Source organism: Bidens hawaiensis, unplaced genomic scaffold (genome assembly GCF_021521415.1).
Source record: "Bidens hawaiensis isolate Kalapana, Puna unplaced genomic scaffold, B.hawaiensis_p1.1 tig00010387_1, whole genome shotgun sequence".
In the NCBI taxonomy this organism is placed as follows: Eukaryota; Viridiplantae; Streptophyta; class Magnoliopsida; order Asterales; family Asteraceae; genus Bidens; species Bidens hawaiensis.
This window is the reverse complement of record NW_027491790.1, coordinates 278,876-294,796: the sequence shown is the minus strand read 5'-3', so window position 1 is coordinate 294,796 and position 15,921 is coordinate 278,876. Positions and strand designations below refer to the sequence as shown.

The window sequence follows — 15,921 nt, the reverse complement described above, 5'->3', positions numbered from 1 at the left end:
GGTTTTAGGCTAAAACCGAATCAAAAAAAGCAGAAATTTCGGTTTTTTAGTTTTGGAAAACCGCAGTTTTTTTGTTTGGGTTGGGTTTCGGTTTTTCTAATTTGGCTTTATATTTTAGGCTTTTTGTGTGTGTGCATAGGTCGGTTTTAGGCTAAAACCGAATCAGAAAACAGAAATTTCGATTTCTTAGTTTTTGAAAACCGTAGTTTTTTTGTTAGTTGGGTTTTGGTTTTTCTATTCTGTCTTTAAATTTTATGCCGAAAAAGAGTAAAAAACAATGAATTTGGACCTGATTTGTTTGTTAATTAATAATTAATTTATTATTACGTATTCGATAAATATTTGTGTAAAACTATATTATATATTAAATTGGCATAAATTACTTAAAACTCATAAAAATTGAATATCTATATGTTCGGTTTTTCCGGTTTTAACTAACCAAAAACAAGATTTCGGCTTTACGTAAACATAAACCAGACGTTGGTTGTGTTTTGGTTCAGTTAGTTGACTAGTTTGGTTTAGTATTTTAGGTTTAAAATTAGTTTTTTCGGTTTCATGTATACCTCTATCATGCATCGGAATCATGGACGAAACTTTTAAGGAGCGAGGAGGGTCCCCCCCCCCTCTTGTTTTTGGGCTCGGAACGTTGTAATATAACTCATATATTTTCGATACATATAACACATATACTTCCAATAGTACTTTCGGGTTATATGAGTTTTGATAGCTTATAACAAACAACCTAAAATAAATAAATTTGTTTTTTTTATGATTTTTATTTGATGAAAAATGTTGATTAATTTATTTGGTGTGCTCATCATCTCGTTAATTTTAGTGATCTAGATGATCACGAGAAGTTTGAAATATTATATAATAATTTGAATCTTGAATCAGAATCAGGGCTTCCTTCTCATCCGATGACCACGGAGTGGTTTTCCGTTTCGTCCTTCCAGTCGAAGCCGAACCCGACCCGTCCGTTGCAACTTGTTTTTTCCGGTGGACGCGTCTTCTTTGTCCCGCAGCTTCACCTTCTGGTTCTTGTGTCTCCGGAACAACAAAGTTAGGAGACGGTTGTATGTTGGATGGTTGAAAGCCGGATGATTGTTGCGACCCCGAATAAAACATCGGTTGGTCCGGTGCCGACCATAAATCGTCGTAAGTGTAATCTGAATCTAGGTTTGGGTACCAATTTCCAGCCATGTTTTTAAAAAAAGGTTTCGAAGATGGGGTGATTTTGGGTTTTGGGTGTGGTATGTGATATTGGTGTGTGATATTGGTTTTGGGTGTGGTATGTGATATTGGTTTATATAGAGAAAAAAAATTTTTTTTTTAATAAACATTATGAGCCCAACGGCTCTATTTACGCAACCCAAGACTCCTTCACGCGTATTCCCAGCCGCTACCCCTCTTGCGCCTGCCTCTTTTTCCGCGCTCGCGCCCCTCTCGCGCCCCTCTCGCGCCTCGGTGGTGTGGTGCTCGCGCCCCGGGGCGCGAGCGGATGGGCTCACGCGCCCCCTGTCGCGCTCCACACCCCTCAGCCTAATAGGTTACGCGGCTGTAGGAGTATATTACTTTAGTAGGCTGCGAAGTAGCTGATTATTGTCTTTGTATATGTCGTTGAACCTCCAGATCCAATGTCAAGCGTTGACCTTATTTTCTGAATTAATTAAACTTTTATAAAAGACGACCAACAACAAAATCTTGAAAAATAAGTTTTATATAATGTTATAAAGTCTTGCTTTTGGCTCTTTTTGTTTTTTCTTTTGTTGAAATGAAAGTTTTGCTTTTGTTAAAATAGAAATCATTAGTCACTTCTAAAGGTTTATAGATATTTATAAGCCATTCATTTTATATCACATCTAAAGTAATGATGCATACATGATGTATGAAAACTTGAAAGATTTTAAAAGATTAGTGAATTCTTTTATTTTAATTTTACTCAAGGAGTAAATGTTTAAAGAATATTAAAGTCATCATTGATGACACATGTTTCCCCACCTAATTGATTCTTTATTGGTAAGGCTGAGGGGTGTGGGGTTCAATGGGGGCGCTAGAGCCCCTCCGCTCGCGCCCCCAGGCGCTAACACCACACCACCGGGGCGCTAACGGGGGCGCTAACGGAAAAAAAAGAGAGGCGTGAGCTGGTTAGCGGCTGAAGAGAGAGAGAATCTTGCATTGGGTTTAGAAAAGAGCTGTTGGGCTCTTAAATATTAAAAAAAATATTTTCCTATATAATTATACTCCATTTCACCCATTTTTATACCAAAACTTCAAACCTTCACCCAAAATCAATTCATCTTCTCAACTTTTTTTAAAAAAAAATGGATGGAAATTGGTTCCCAAACCTTGATTCAGATTATCTTGACGACGATTTATGGTCATCACCGCACCAACCGATGTTTTATTCGGAGCCGCAAGAATCATCCGGCTTTCAACCATCCAACACACAACCGTCTCCTAGAGACTTCAGTAACCTAAATCCGGTCGATCAAATGCTAATGGAAAAGCAGAAGGAACGTATCCGAAAGAGGTTGATCGAATAAGACCAAGCCGAAGAATAAGAAGAATGTTTTTTTAGTACTTTAATTTTTATTTTATTTTTAGATATTAATGTGTTTTTTTTATTAATGTGTGTTTTTTTAATAATTTATGAGTTTTTTTAATAATACGTTGTTAGAATATATTTATAAAAAAATAAAAAAAAAATTCGCTGGAGCCCCTCCACACCAGGGCCATGGGCTCCAACGAGGGCTCCAACACCCCCCTTATCCAGTTTCTCTCTCTGCCACACGTCATAATATTATTGGTTGGAGCCCCCATTAAAGCCCCCCACACCCCTCATCCTAACATAAATCATGACATTTTGCATGCTGCTTGTCATAGGCTTTCTTGAGACTCGTACAAAAACATAAAATAATATTTGTTCTTTACATCTTGTCTTCAATATATTAACTGCAAACAACCTCACACGTTCATTATGTTATTCTTGACATAGGCTGCGGAGATTGGAAAACAAATAGCAAGAAGGCACTTTATCCATCATGTTTTCGGGTAACAACATAATATTATTAATATTATTTGGCTTACTGGTTTGTCTCAAGTAACAGTATTAGGTACTAAGGTTTTAAATATTAATTAACAGGGAAAATGAATTCGAGGACGGAAACCATTTTTATCGGTTCCTTGAACACGAGCCTTTCATTCCCCGAAGCTACAACTTTCGGGTTTCCACAAATGACCTCGAGCCAAAACCCGCTACTTTAATTAGCCATAAACTCGCCAAAATAATGTCGGCAATACTTGAGTCATATGCATCTGAAGATGGCTGCAATCTTGATTATTTAGGTATCAGCAACAGTGAGGAATTCAGAAGGTACTAATTAGTCTAATTTAATAATTTCTAACTAACTAGAAATTATTATATATATAGTTTATTATATTCCTAATGTCACATGATAATATTATTTGAATTGTACCAGATATGTTAACCTGATGCAAGAACTTCAAAGGGTGGATATATCTACACTTTCGGTCTCTGAAAGGCTCGCTTTCTTTCTTAACTTACACAATGCCATGGTTATTCATGGTGTCATCAGTGTCGGTCATCCCGGGTCAGCAGTAATCGATAGGAGATCCTTTAATTCTGACTTTGTATACATCATTGGCGGATCCCCGTATTCCCTTACAACTATTGTTAATGGTGTTCTTAGAAATAACCGTAGAGCACCTTACTCGTTTACCAAACCTTTCGCTTCTAGTGACAAACGTTTAGAGGTATTCGTAAAATTAAACTTTAGTCAATTTTGTAAATATAATGATTTATTTGTTTTTAATAATGTTGCAGCTGGCTTTCCCACAAGTTAACCCGTTGATCCATTTTGGTCTATCCAAGGGGTCAAAGTCAAGCCCGCCCGTGAGATTCTTCACTTCCCAAGGGGTTGAGTCTGAGCTAAGATTCGCTGCACGAGAGTTTCTACAAAGGGATGGAATCCAAATTAATTTAGCTAAGAGAACGGTGCACCTGACTCGTATCTTCAAGTGGTGAGCTAGCTAGACACCGGAACCACTTATCATTACTTCGGTTTACATTTGCTCGTGTACTAAAGATTGTGTTTGTTGTTGTTTCAGGTTTAGTGCTGATTTTGGGTCGGAAAAGGAGATCTTAAAGTGGATAACCGAGTTCTTGGATGCAAGCAAGGCGGGGCTGTTGTCACATCTTTCTAGTGACGGTGGAGCCGTGCATATTGTTTACCAGGATTATGACTGGTCTATCAATTGCTAGTGAGCTGTGATTGTTGTGGCTCGTAAATAGAACGATGAACTTGAGTTTAATTATCTCATGCTACAAGTTTGTATTTTTGTTTGATTGAAGAACCCATTTCAAAAGGAATGGAGTGATAATATATAATTACTTTGTGTTTGATTTTACATTTTTAAATCTTGGATCTCATTTAATGGGATGCAAGTTTCGTATTTTCAATCGTGTTCTCTCAATAGCTTTTTGGATCGTGCCATCTCATTTCATATTAAAGTACTTAAGAGTGTACTGAATCAGTGATCAGATAAAACAAAAGGTTTTACAAGGAATGAGAATGTATGTGGAGATTGAACCATAGGATGAAAAGTCGTAAGTTTTCGTGAAAAGTACACCAATTAACGGTTATAATTCTTGGCATTTATCGATGGAACATCCCATGGTCCATGTCTCATTGAGCATTGTCCATTTGATTCTTTGAACATATTATGCCCGGAACCATAATTAAAGCATGATCCATTCTTTGAACATATTTATCTCGTTTGTTCAAGTTAGGTTTGAACAGTTGAACCTTAAACCTCCCTTTTAAAAGGCACTATCAATAAGAAATTACACACACGTGAGCTAATGGCTAACCCCATGATACCAAGTGCGTCTACTTGTTAATGGATTTATGTTTTTGTTACTAAGAGCTAAATTGACGATATTATAAATAATAAAATTAATATTTTCGTTTGGAAGGCAAAAATTGATTGATTCTTTGTCGACCCTCGTGGCATTAACTCATAGAAATATCCAAGTGAGTTCGATGGTCTTTAAGTTGTGTGGAGAATTTAAAGAGACAAGTGACCATTTGCTTACCCTCGTGCATTAACTCATAGAATGCTTGTTACGAAAAAAATTGTTATGAGCTCTTACTTTAAGTTAGTTGTTTGTTTTGACCTCTAACGTATTGTTAGTTTGTTTAATGAAAGCCGCTTTTAAAAAGAAAAAATAAATAAATAAATAATAATAAAACATAGGCCCCAAAAATTAAAAAAGCCAAGCCACGACCTAATTACAAACATTAATCTTTCCTAGGATTGTGTTTCGAAACCAAACACAGAACACATTCTACTTCTGAACAGGCGAAACCTTGAAACATTAATGGAAACAAGCTGCACATTCAAACCCATATATCGGTTGCATTTGACTTCTAAGGTATATCGATTCAACGAACACCCATCATTTCAATTCCGTCAATTTCTTATTAATTAAGCTCCATTATATCAATCTTCCAAGTCGACATCTTTATATTATTATTATTCTTTGGCTCCCAGCTGCCAATCAATTAGGGTATTGTATGTATGCCTCTAATTGTAACATTATATATTAATTTGCAAAAATATATACTGGGGTTCAATTGTAATCAGAACAGGGTTGCCACATTACAGAGCTAATATTTATAAAAATAATAATAATATTGAAAAAAATCAGATTAATTATTTTTCAATAAGTAACTTGTTGAGCAAGTTTCTTGAATGTTATGCAGGGTTTGGGAGGTGACAGATGCTTGATTCTCTAATATAACTAATAAGTCAAGATGGGAAAGAAAAAAAAGAATTTATCTCAAGGTGAATATTTTTTTTTCATAATTAAAAATTAAAAGGTTTTATTTGAGTTTGTATAATTTTCTGTTACAGAGACTCGAAAAGGTGGAAAATTTGCTACCGATTTCGATAGCGATACCGATATCCAAGAATGCTGTACAAGTACGAGTGCTCAACCGGGATCAAAGAGTTTGAACCATTTATTAGAACAGTTATATGAAAAAAAGTAAACTTTTTTAATTACACTGCTATTATTTATTTATTTATTGTTCATTGAGTTTAATTTTTTTTAATTATTTAACTGTTTAGGGGGTCTACGAGGGAGTCTGCACTTTCTTCCATTATCCAGAGAACTAGCCTCGGTTATCAATACCAGTTTTGTGATAAAAAGTTAGCATTTTTCTATATTCAATTAGAATTTTATATAATACAATATAGTTTGAAATGAGATTAATGCTCAAACTTTATGTTCTTGCAGCTTCTCTGAGTTACTTTACCTGTGTATGAAATCTTTTAAACGCGGTTCAACTAAAGAAAGTTGTTTGGCTGTTGAGGCACTCGGTAGTTTGCTCTCTTCCTTAACTAATTAACTGTATTGTTTTATATTCACTTTATAAATGTTTATAAACTTTTGTTTCCAGGATTACTAGCTATCAACATTTGCTGTGGGGAAAACAGTCATGAACTATTTAAAGAAGCAGCCCCGGTTCTTTCAGAAGCTCTCAAATCCGAGTCTCAATCAAAGAAGTTAAAATTAGTATGCCCTTTACCAACTTTATATTTTTTTATTTACTTATCATTATTGATTTTAAGACCTTTTTTTTGTGTGTGTAGATCTTGGATAGTTTGGCTATTATCACTTTTGTTGGAGGAAACGAATTAGATAAGACCGAAAGATCTATGCAAAGTATTTGGGATTTAATGCATTCAAAAAAAGATAATAAGGCATGTTAAATCACCATTGTAATTATATAGTTTTTTCATTATCATACTTCAAACGTTATTGATTATTGAAAACATTGTTTGTAAACAGGAATCTTAAAGTGTAGCCATTGTTTCTTGGTCATTTCTTTTAAGTTCCATGGATAGTTGGAGTATTAGTTACAAGCATTGGCGAGGGTAATTTATTAATAAAATATTATTTATCTCCACCTCTACCATCAATCCGTCATTATTATAAAAGATAAAAAAAGTTTTTTTTTTTTTTTTTTTTTTGTTTTTGTTTTTGTAACTTGTATAAAGCAATTCCTTTCTTCAATAATTTACTAGAAGTAGACCGTGAATCTACTATCACCGGAGCTAAGCAAGCACTCGGCCTAGTATTTGAACTCGGTTGCCTTGAGAAATTTGAAGGTGACAACACCTCAGCAGCAGAAGAGTTTGATGCCAAAAGCATATTACAGGTAAATATTCTAACATTAGTTTCTCAATATGCTTCACTTAAGCACTCAGACTTCGTGGTTATAATTAATTAGCAATATGTGCATGTCACTTTTAGGAGGCCCGTGTCCCGGAAATTTCTGTTAAAGTTGGTAAGCAAGTATTAAGCGTCAACACGTTACCTCAACAAATTCAGGTATATATCATCTTTTTTTTTTTTTTTTTTTGTAAATAATATTCTTGAAATGCTTGATTTTGTAAATAATTGAATTGTTTGTGTATGTTCTGTAGCTTAATTTTCTAAAGCGGTTACTCGGTTCCGGTTTTGTTGTCCACATGAAGGTTGCATTTCCTACTTTCCTTCACTTTCTATGTTCTATCTGGTTTTGTTATTTATATATTGTTTATTGGTAATTTGGTATAACTAACTGAATAATATGTGACGTAGGAAAATGAACTTTTACATGATGTGTTCAAGTTCAAGCCAGAAAAACGACAATCAGGCAGGGAGCTATATGTAGCGGAGCGTGACGAGGTTAGTTTCTAGCTCTTTACGTTTTTAATAGTTTTTTTTGCGATACGTGATTAGCTCATAAAGTTAACCGTTTGTAGGCTGCTATTAAACTTTTTGTTCCTGATGTAAGAAAAGAAGACAGCTTTCACGTACGTTTCGTCTATAATTATTATAAGTAGCATGTGACAACTTTTTTCCAGAAATGTTTTATATATTTGTTTTCCGTTTATGCTAACGTTTTATGTTTAAAACAGCGTATTCACAAGTCACAAAACTCGATATTCGTGAAGGCAAGAACACAGATACGAAACAAGAATCGTGATATCAAAGGTAGTTTTTTGTTCTGAATAATTTCAATGAACCAACTAGTTCCAAACATAGGTATAATTAGGGGTGGCAAATGTGACCCATTGGGTAGGTTGTAATAAAATTTAAATGATTGAAACAGGTCAAAACGGGTTGACATTTCTCGAGTTTTTTTTTAATGGAACGAGAAAAACGGTGGAAACTTTTTAGTACTTTTACTTTTTTAGTTTTTGATTAATATTTCGAGTTATGATTTTTAATTATTTTTTTGAATATTTTAATGAGGCGTTAAAAAAAATGGGTTGAGATTTCAAAAACCCCTCATTAAAAAATTCAAAAAAAAAAATTTTAAAATCATAACTCGAAATATAAATCAAAAACTAAAAAAGTAAAAGTACAAAAAAGTTTTCACCATTTTTCTCGTTCCATTAAAAAAAAAAACTCGAGAAATGTCAACCCGTTTTGACCTGTTTCAATTATTTCTTTTTTTAGTTTGACCCATTCTAACCCATTATATACATTTTATTACAAACCATTCAACCCAATGGGTTACATTTGCCACCCCTAGGTATAATAGTATAGACTGCCGACTGGAACATGTTTTATTGTCTTTGTGCCACCAAAATCTTTGTAATTAGATTTTTGCATGGTTGATGAAAACCTGAAACTTGTTTATTTAATTGCCGACACTGTTGTTCATATTGTGCAGGGGAGGAGCAGTGGTGTTCTGGAGATTGATGTTTTTTTTTTCTGAACAACAGTTGCAACTACCCATAATACCGGAGTGAGCAGTCCTGACTCCTGAGACGGGATGTAAACTGTTCATACTAATTTTGACACTCATGTTGAATTTAATATATACTGCTTGTTGCTTTATAATTTTAATTTATTCTTTATTTTTTGTATGGGATCCTGCAAGCAGCTGATTACCTTTAATTTGATCTGTTGTATTTTAGTTATTTATTAACTAATGATTTGATATTTTATTATAGCATTGTGGATTTATTTATGTCACACATGGTATCTGGCTCATTCTAAAAGTGTTGTGTTTATTTGAGAAAAGATAAAAGAAAGGAAGAAAAATATTAGAAGTTATAACTTTTACTTAAAAAGTTATTCTGTTTGATTTATATTTTAACTCTTATGATTACATATGATGATATTAAGAAATTAGTTAAAAGAGAATGATTATATACATGAATGATAACGACATTCTAGTTTAGTTTGTATAGGAGAACAAATTATATAAAAGCACATTTGTTATCTTATGATTAGAGGTGCACACATAAACCGGTTTGTACCCGATTTTGTAACCAGTTACTAACCGGTCCAATCCTAACCGTCAGTTAGTAACCGGTTTATATTATTGATTTCAACACCAGTTATAAACCGGTTAACCGATTTTTTTAATTATTATTTTATTAAAAATCGGGTTTTTTCCGGTTATTAAGCGGTTAACCAGTCAAAACCGGTTACTACCCGACCTAAAAAACGGGTCTAACTGGTTAATTCCCACAAAAAAAACCGTTTAGCATATTAACCGGTTAATGATTAACCGGCTAACCGATTTATGCACCACTAGTTATGATATTCAGAAACTGTGAAACACAATCTATTGGGTTGGTAAAGGATATCAATTTTGGGCTTAGAACTAAGTGGGCTTCAGTCAACATTAGTCAAACCCAGTAAAGTTTGACGCGTTTCTTCCCTTTTATGCCACTTGTTCTTTTCCGAATCATTTAGGAATGAGCTCGGTATAATTGAAAGTGTCGATATTAAAAGTTGCTAAAAATGGGTCCTGGAACCGAAAATACTAGGTGCGGTGTATGAAGGTAAAACACCGGTGCCTTGCCGTACTGATCCTAAAACCTTAAAAAGTGGGTCTCAAATTGAAATAGAAAATACCTTGTACCATTTGCTCATCCGTATTATCATCCATCTGGTACGGATCAATTTCTTCCGGATGATAGTCCATAGCAAGTTTGGCTAATTAGACTAGGGGTGCTGAAGAAACACCAGTCGAACCCCGGGCAGATTACTGGTAACCTGGGGGTTAGATAGATGTTTCCCACGAGGGGTTAGACCCTTGGAAGATGGTTCTTCTGATAACCTGCAAAACAGACACCGTGAGCTCGTCACTGAGAAGGGGGGGTTCCTCCTTGTGACCACCCTCCGGCGTGAGAATCAGACTAGATTGCTCTTTAAATATAAAAGTATATTAAGAGATTGCTAGAGCAGATATCAGGTATATATGATGATAATATGATAAGATGAGATGGTCATACCATTTGGGGTATTTATAGCCGAAGGTAGGTTTCCAAGGGGTTTAGCCGGCCCAACACGCTACCAACTGTAACCTATGCACGTGCCCTGCCTGTGAGTGGTGGATAGGTAGCGGCTGACACAGAGCAGGCGTGTCGTGCACTCTTCCTCTTCTGCCAACAACAGGCTAGGCACGTGGTATGGCAGGAGTTGGTGGGTAGGCGGCGGCTATTGGTCACAGTGCTGTGGCGTGCTGTCTGCCATGCTGCTGTCAGCGAGCTGTCGCATTCTTGGTCAGATCTTTTGTCTGTACCTCGTCAGGTATCACACAAAAGATCCTCCATCATACGGACTGGCTCATTTAGGCGGGAGTTTTCCCCCTCCCGCCTTTGCTCATTCCTTCAGGTGACACTGGGGAGAGTTAAGTGCCTAGTGCGTGTAGCCATGCTGCGCGGGTGGCCTTCCCTCATGGCTTGTATCCGAGGCTGCGGGAACAGGCGGAGTCCTTCACCATGGGAGGCATTTCCTGCGGGACCAGCTTGCATACTGCGCGTAAGGACGTCACTTCTCTGAGCATGGTTGGTCCTGCGGATCCAGTTGGTCTCTGCGCAGACGTCCCTGTTTAAGGTGAGTCTTGCGGGTCCAACTGGGCTCTGCTGGGACCTACCTCTTCAAGTCCCCCCAGTCCAATGTTCTTCTCATGCGTGTTTAATAAAGTGAGGTGAACTTTTGGACTTAAAAGGGTTTTGAAAAGGGTTTTGTAAGGTTTTCCATGGGAAGTCCTTGTCACTTGCAGAAATGCCCGAGTTTCCTGCTTGGTCTTTGGGTATGATGCGGGTAGGTCTGTAACCTCCTCGCAAGTCGGGAGCGTTGAGTCCCAGTTGTGTGGATTCTCCATGAGGTTTTGGTAGTTTTGAACATAGTGATCAATTATGTTAAAACCACCAATTCCATCCTGGAGCTTCAAACAACGTAGTTCTCGACGTTCCCGCTATGCGGGGATGTTATTTCCTTTTCCGCAAGCATTGCCCAGAAGATCCTTCTTGGTTTCAATTCCCAGCGGAGCGCTAGGTATGTGAAGGGTTTTGCCTTAACACTGTACCTGCGCTCGTCTTACGGTTACTTTACTTCCAAGGTATTCCTGGCGTCAATTCCCTGCGGGTACTAGGTATGTGAAGGGTTTTGCCTTTACACTGTACCCGCACCTGTCTTATAGTTACTTGGTTGCCGAGGTACTTGGCTTCAATTCCCTGCGGGTGCTAGGTATGTGAAGGGTTTTGCCTTAACACTGTACCCGCATCCGTCTTATGGTTACTTGTTCGCCAAGGTTTTCTTGGCTTCAATTCCCTGCGGGTGCTAGGTATGTGAAGGGTTTTGCCTTTACACTGTACCCGCATCCGTCTTATGGTTACTTGTTCGCCAAGGTTTTCTTGGCTTCAATTCCCTGCGGGTGCTAGGTATGTGAAGGGTTTTGCCTTAACACTGTACCCGCATCCGTCTTATGGTTACTTGTTCGCCAAGGTTTGGGGGTATTTTCCCGCTTCTTTTTAAATTTTGAATTTTGAAATTCGAAAGGTTGGTGGAAAGATAGGAACAGTCCAAACCTCTGAAACGTCGCGCGACGGTTTCTTCTGACTGTGTCAGGACGTGCAGGAAGTTATGGTGACGTGACATTATATGGTCATTCCAGACGCTTTTTCAAGCGCGTGGGCGCGATTTTTCGGGCGCGTGGCCGCGAAATTACTGGCACACGTCCTGTCAACAGCTGTTGCCAGTCTGCTTTTTGCCACGTGTCATAGTTTCATTGCACCTTCGATTTCTTCTCTCCTTCGCATTAAATTCACCGCATTAATTGCGATTAGTATATAAAGGGGGAGAGGGTTATTTGCAATTCACACTTTTCACTTTCATCTCTTCTTCTCAAGTAATTTCCGGCGAATTTTTCTGTTCAGTAAAGCATTACCCTGAAATCTCTTTTCATCTTTCTTCCACCATGCCTTCTCATGATGCTGATGACCAGAAGACTGCTGGCGAATGCCAGTGCTCTCTTCCTGTCGATCTGTACCAGTATATCGTCAGGAAGTTCATGCTCGAGTCTCTCGAGCCTGAGTTTCCTGAACCCCACCATACTGTGTACGATGCCCCTAGTGGCAAGATCGGGGTTTATGCTGCATTCTTTGTCTACGGAAACCTTAGGTTTCCGTTGACAAAGTTTGTGTACCGTGTCCTGGAGAGGCACGGTGTGCACCTGACAGAGGTGCACCCCATGGCCATTGCCAAGGTCCGGCACTTTGAGTGGGTGTGCCGGATACTGGGCCTTGAGCCCCTCGTTGACCGTCTGATGACCTTCTACACTTGGAGGTGCATCCAGGGGTGGTACACTCTTACAACCCGTATCAAGGGTTTAAAGATTTGTACCACCGAGCGGAGTCTTCGCTCATGGAGAAGAGAGTTCTTCTTCATATCCGCTCGCGCCATCCCCATCGCCATGAAGTTCAAGAATGGCCAGGCGCTTCCGAACCTTCCCGCCCTCAACTACGAGGAGGCGGAATGGTTCTCGAAGATATCCCGGGTCCAGTCCCCGGTTTTCCGTTTTCCGGAGTCGGCGATGGTGATGCTGGGGATGAGCCGGGTGTGGAAGGCGGCGAATGCGGATAAGGTTCCGATCGTCCTTGAATATGGTTCGAACTCTGTCCCTTATGGTACGTCTTGTTTCATTTTGCTGACTTCGATTTTTTTTAACTTTCTTGTTGATTTCAGAGGGGAACGATCTTCAGTCGCTCCTGAACCCGCGGGAGGAAGATGGTCCCGCGCGGATGGGTACTCGTGCTTTGGACGAGAACGAGTTGCCCATCTTAGAGCAGACCGCGGGTCGGTTCGTGGAGGTTTACCCGCCAGGCCAAGAGATCCTGAGCCACCGACGGCCAGGTAAGCCTATCTTCTACCCTGAACCTCTCAATGCTGTGCCTGCTGCTGGAGTTGACATTTCTTCTTCTGAGGAATCCGCAGAAGGTCCTCCACTGGTGCGGAAGAAAAAGGCTGCCGTCGGGAAAGGCAAGGAGAAGGTGGCCTCTACGGCCGACCCGGTAGTCCTATCTGACTCGGAGTCAGATAGTGCAGAGGTGGCGGGGAAGCCTGGTGGTGAGGAGACCACCGCTCCGGAGGCTGTAGCTGTTACCTCCGGGGAGGCAGCGACGACGACGGTTACCGGTGTCAAGAGGCCGGCTCCATCGGGTTCGCCCCCGCTCGTCCGTATGTTCAAGCTCAAGAAACCCCGTAAGTACCCCCATAATTCTTGTCTAGATTTGTTGTTTCAAATAAATTTTTCTAACACTTTTGCTTGTGCAGGTGTGGATGTTGACGCATTCCCGGGTGTAGTTGGAGCAAGTATTCCCCCGCCAATGAGGGAAGGCTCGGTCAGCCTTCCCGAGGCGTCGACCCAGGCGTCTGCGCCTGCTTCCGTTGGTTCCAGCCTTCCTGAGGCTGTTCCAGCTGAGAAGGTGTCTCCGCCGGCCGTGAGTGCAATTTTTACAGCATCTTTCACGGAGCCGGCGGTTACTGTTGCTGAGGAGGCGACGCCAACAATGGCTACCACAGCGGCTGCCACTATACCTGCGCCACCGGCACCGACGGCCGGACCATCAGGTACGCGCCGGGCTTCCCGCCGATCTATGCCACCTTCCCATCTGCCTGACCTGTTGGATGGATTTCCTTTAGGTTCAGGTGATGGGTTTGGCGGCTATCGGCCTGTTATTGACCCTACAGGTACGTAGGGTTCTTTTTCCTTTGTATATTTTTGTCATCTTTTCCTAACTGCCTTTGTTTCTTTTGCAGTGTCGGATTCCAATGAAGTGTATGTTCCAAGATGGAACATACGCCGAGGAACAACCCTTCGCACCCCTGTGGAGTGCGTGGATTGGGCTCGCCACGCTGCTCCTCATGGTGCGTTGGGGGAAGCCATGGCTAGCTACCAGGAGGGTAGGCTAACCAATGAGCTTCGGGTTCTCCAAGCCCGGATGCAGCCCCGCGTCGAGCTGCTTTGTCGTGAAAACGACAAGTTAAAAGCAGCTCGCGCCAAAGAAATATCTGAGACGCGGGCTCTGCGGGAGGAGAACCGGCAGTTGGCCGCTGCCGCCGCCGAGAAGGAGAGAGCATTCAAGGCCCTCGAGGTTGAAGTCCAGGCGCGACTCGAGGCCCGCTCCAAGGCTGCCCAAGCTGTGAATGAACAGCTTCGGCTGGCTAAGGAGACTGCGCGAAACTCAACTGAGAGGGCTGCCAAGGCTGAAGCTGTTGCTGAGCCGCTTCGCGAAGAGAATGAGCAGCTTAAATGCAAATTAAAGGCTCTTCAGCATGCTCATGACGCCTTGGCAATGGAAGATGCCAAGAAACTGCAGGAGATCCTTGACCAGAGGGGGTGCTTGACCGCACTGAAAGGAAACTCAAAAGCGTCGAAGAGGCTGCCGCCAAGGAAGTTCAACTTGCCATCCTTGATAAAAGCGGAGCCGAACGTGCTTACAAAGAAAGTCAAGCTACCCTCCAATGGCTGCTTCGAGAAGCGTTGCCTCAGGTATCTTTATCTTTTTCTTTACGCTTTCCGCTCGTAATTAGAAAATGTTCTAACTTGTATTCTTTTGTAGGTTGTGCGTCGGGTCCTTTCAGAGACCTCTTATGACGATGCGATGAGCGCAGCCCTCAACGCTTCTCATGAGGATGGGGAGAAGACTGGCTTCCTGCTTGGTCTTGGGTTTGCTGAGAGAGGCTTTCCGCCCTCCAACTTCCCTTTATTCAATGTTAATACTGAAGCTGCTTATGACCAAGCTGTGAACCAGTACGCTGCCTTCCCGCATCCAGTGGTGGAGAAGGTGAATGAAGCTGCTGCTGCTGATGATGGGCTAAACATCCTTAAGGCTTTCCTTGGGCAGCCGCGCTCTGACGGTGCTGGTCCAAGCGGAGGTGGCCCTGAAGCCTGATCCTGAAGGTCCCTTCCCACTGCTAAGATAGACTTCGCTTTGTATAGATTTCTTTTAGGCGGGTAGTTACCCGGCCACTGTTGTAATACATCATTGAAATATACGATTGTTATTCCTTTCATTGGATTCTTTGCTTTATAAACTTATGACTTGCATACTTAGTTTAAAATAGCAATTTTCCAAGTGTTTAGAATAAGAACCTTTGAACGTGGTTGATAGTGGGTTAAAGTTTCGCTTCCTCCTTCGTGATTGTGCGGGTAGAACCGTCACTTGCACTTGGTAGGATGGCTAAACTTTAACTTTTATCTAACCTGCGTGCTGGTTTTTCTTACTTTTTGAGGATAAGTTAACCTTTGAACGTGGTTGATAATAGGTGTGAAGTTTTGCTTCCTCTTTCGTGATTGTGCGGGTAGAACCGTCACTTGCACTTAGGATGGCAAAACTTTACCCATACCTGACCTGCGTGTAGGTTTTCTTACCTTTTTAAGGATAAGTTAACCTTTGAACGTGGTTGATAATAGGTGTGAAGTTTTGCTTCCTCTTTCGTGATTGTGCGGGTAGAACCGTCACTTGCACTTAGGATGGCAAAACTTTACCCATACCTGACCTGCGTGTAGGTTTTCTTACCTTTTTAAGAATTTTGTT

At 40.4% G+C, this 15,921-nt stretch overlaps 3 protein-coding genes across 4 annotated transcripts; all 3 read left to right on the top strand.

Annotated features, from left to right (window-relative positions):
• The first annotated feature begins 2,873 nt into the window (after positions 1-2,873).
• Positions 2,874-4,386, top strand: LOC143535096 (uncharacterized). Of its 2 annotated transcripts, XM_077029427.1 has the most exons (5): positions 2,874-3,051; positions 3,143-3,373; positions 3,480-3,774; positions 3,845-4,041; positions 4,129-4,386. In XM_077029427.1, exons 2-5 carry the CDS (start codon positions 3,288-3,290, stop codon positions 4,280-4,282), a joined length of 732 nt encoding a protein of 243 aa, XP_076885542.1. In that variant the 5' UTR covers positions 2,874-3,051; positions 3,143-3,287; the 3' UTR covers positions 4,283-4,386. The 2 variants fall into 2 exon arrangements, with proteins under 2 accessions (XP_076885542.1, XP_076885543.1); XM_077029428.1 differs by having other exon boundaries at positions 2,874-3,373.
• Positions 4,387-5,319: 933 nt separating this feature from the next.
• Positions 5,320-6,981, top strand: LOC143535094 (uncharacterized). The gene is made up of 7 exons (XM_077029426.1): positions 5,320-5,455; positions 5,787-5,868; positions 5,938-6,070; positions 6,154-6,234; positions 6,323-6,405; positions 6,486-6,601; positions 6,679-6,981. Exons 2-7 carry the CDS (start codon positions 5,838-5,840, stop codon positions 6,796-6,798), a joined length of 564 nt encoding a protein of 187 aa, XP_076885541.1. The 5' UTR covers positions 5,320-5,455; positions 5,787-5,837; the 3' UTR covers positions 6,799-6,981.
• LOC143535138 (uncharacterized) lies at positions 6,926-8,829 on the top strand. The gene is made up of 8 exons (XM_077029482.1): positions 6,926-6,938; positions 7,087-7,247; positions 7,343-7,420; positions 7,516-7,566; positions 7,673-7,759; positions 7,837-7,887; positions 7,993-8,068; positions 8,754-8,829. Exons 1-8 carry the CDS (start codon positions 6,926-6,928, stop codon positions 8,780-8,782), a joined length of 546 nt encoding a protein of 181 aa, XP_076885597.1. The 3' UTR covers positions 8,783-8,829.
• Positions 8,830-15,921: the final 7,092 nt, after the last annotated feature.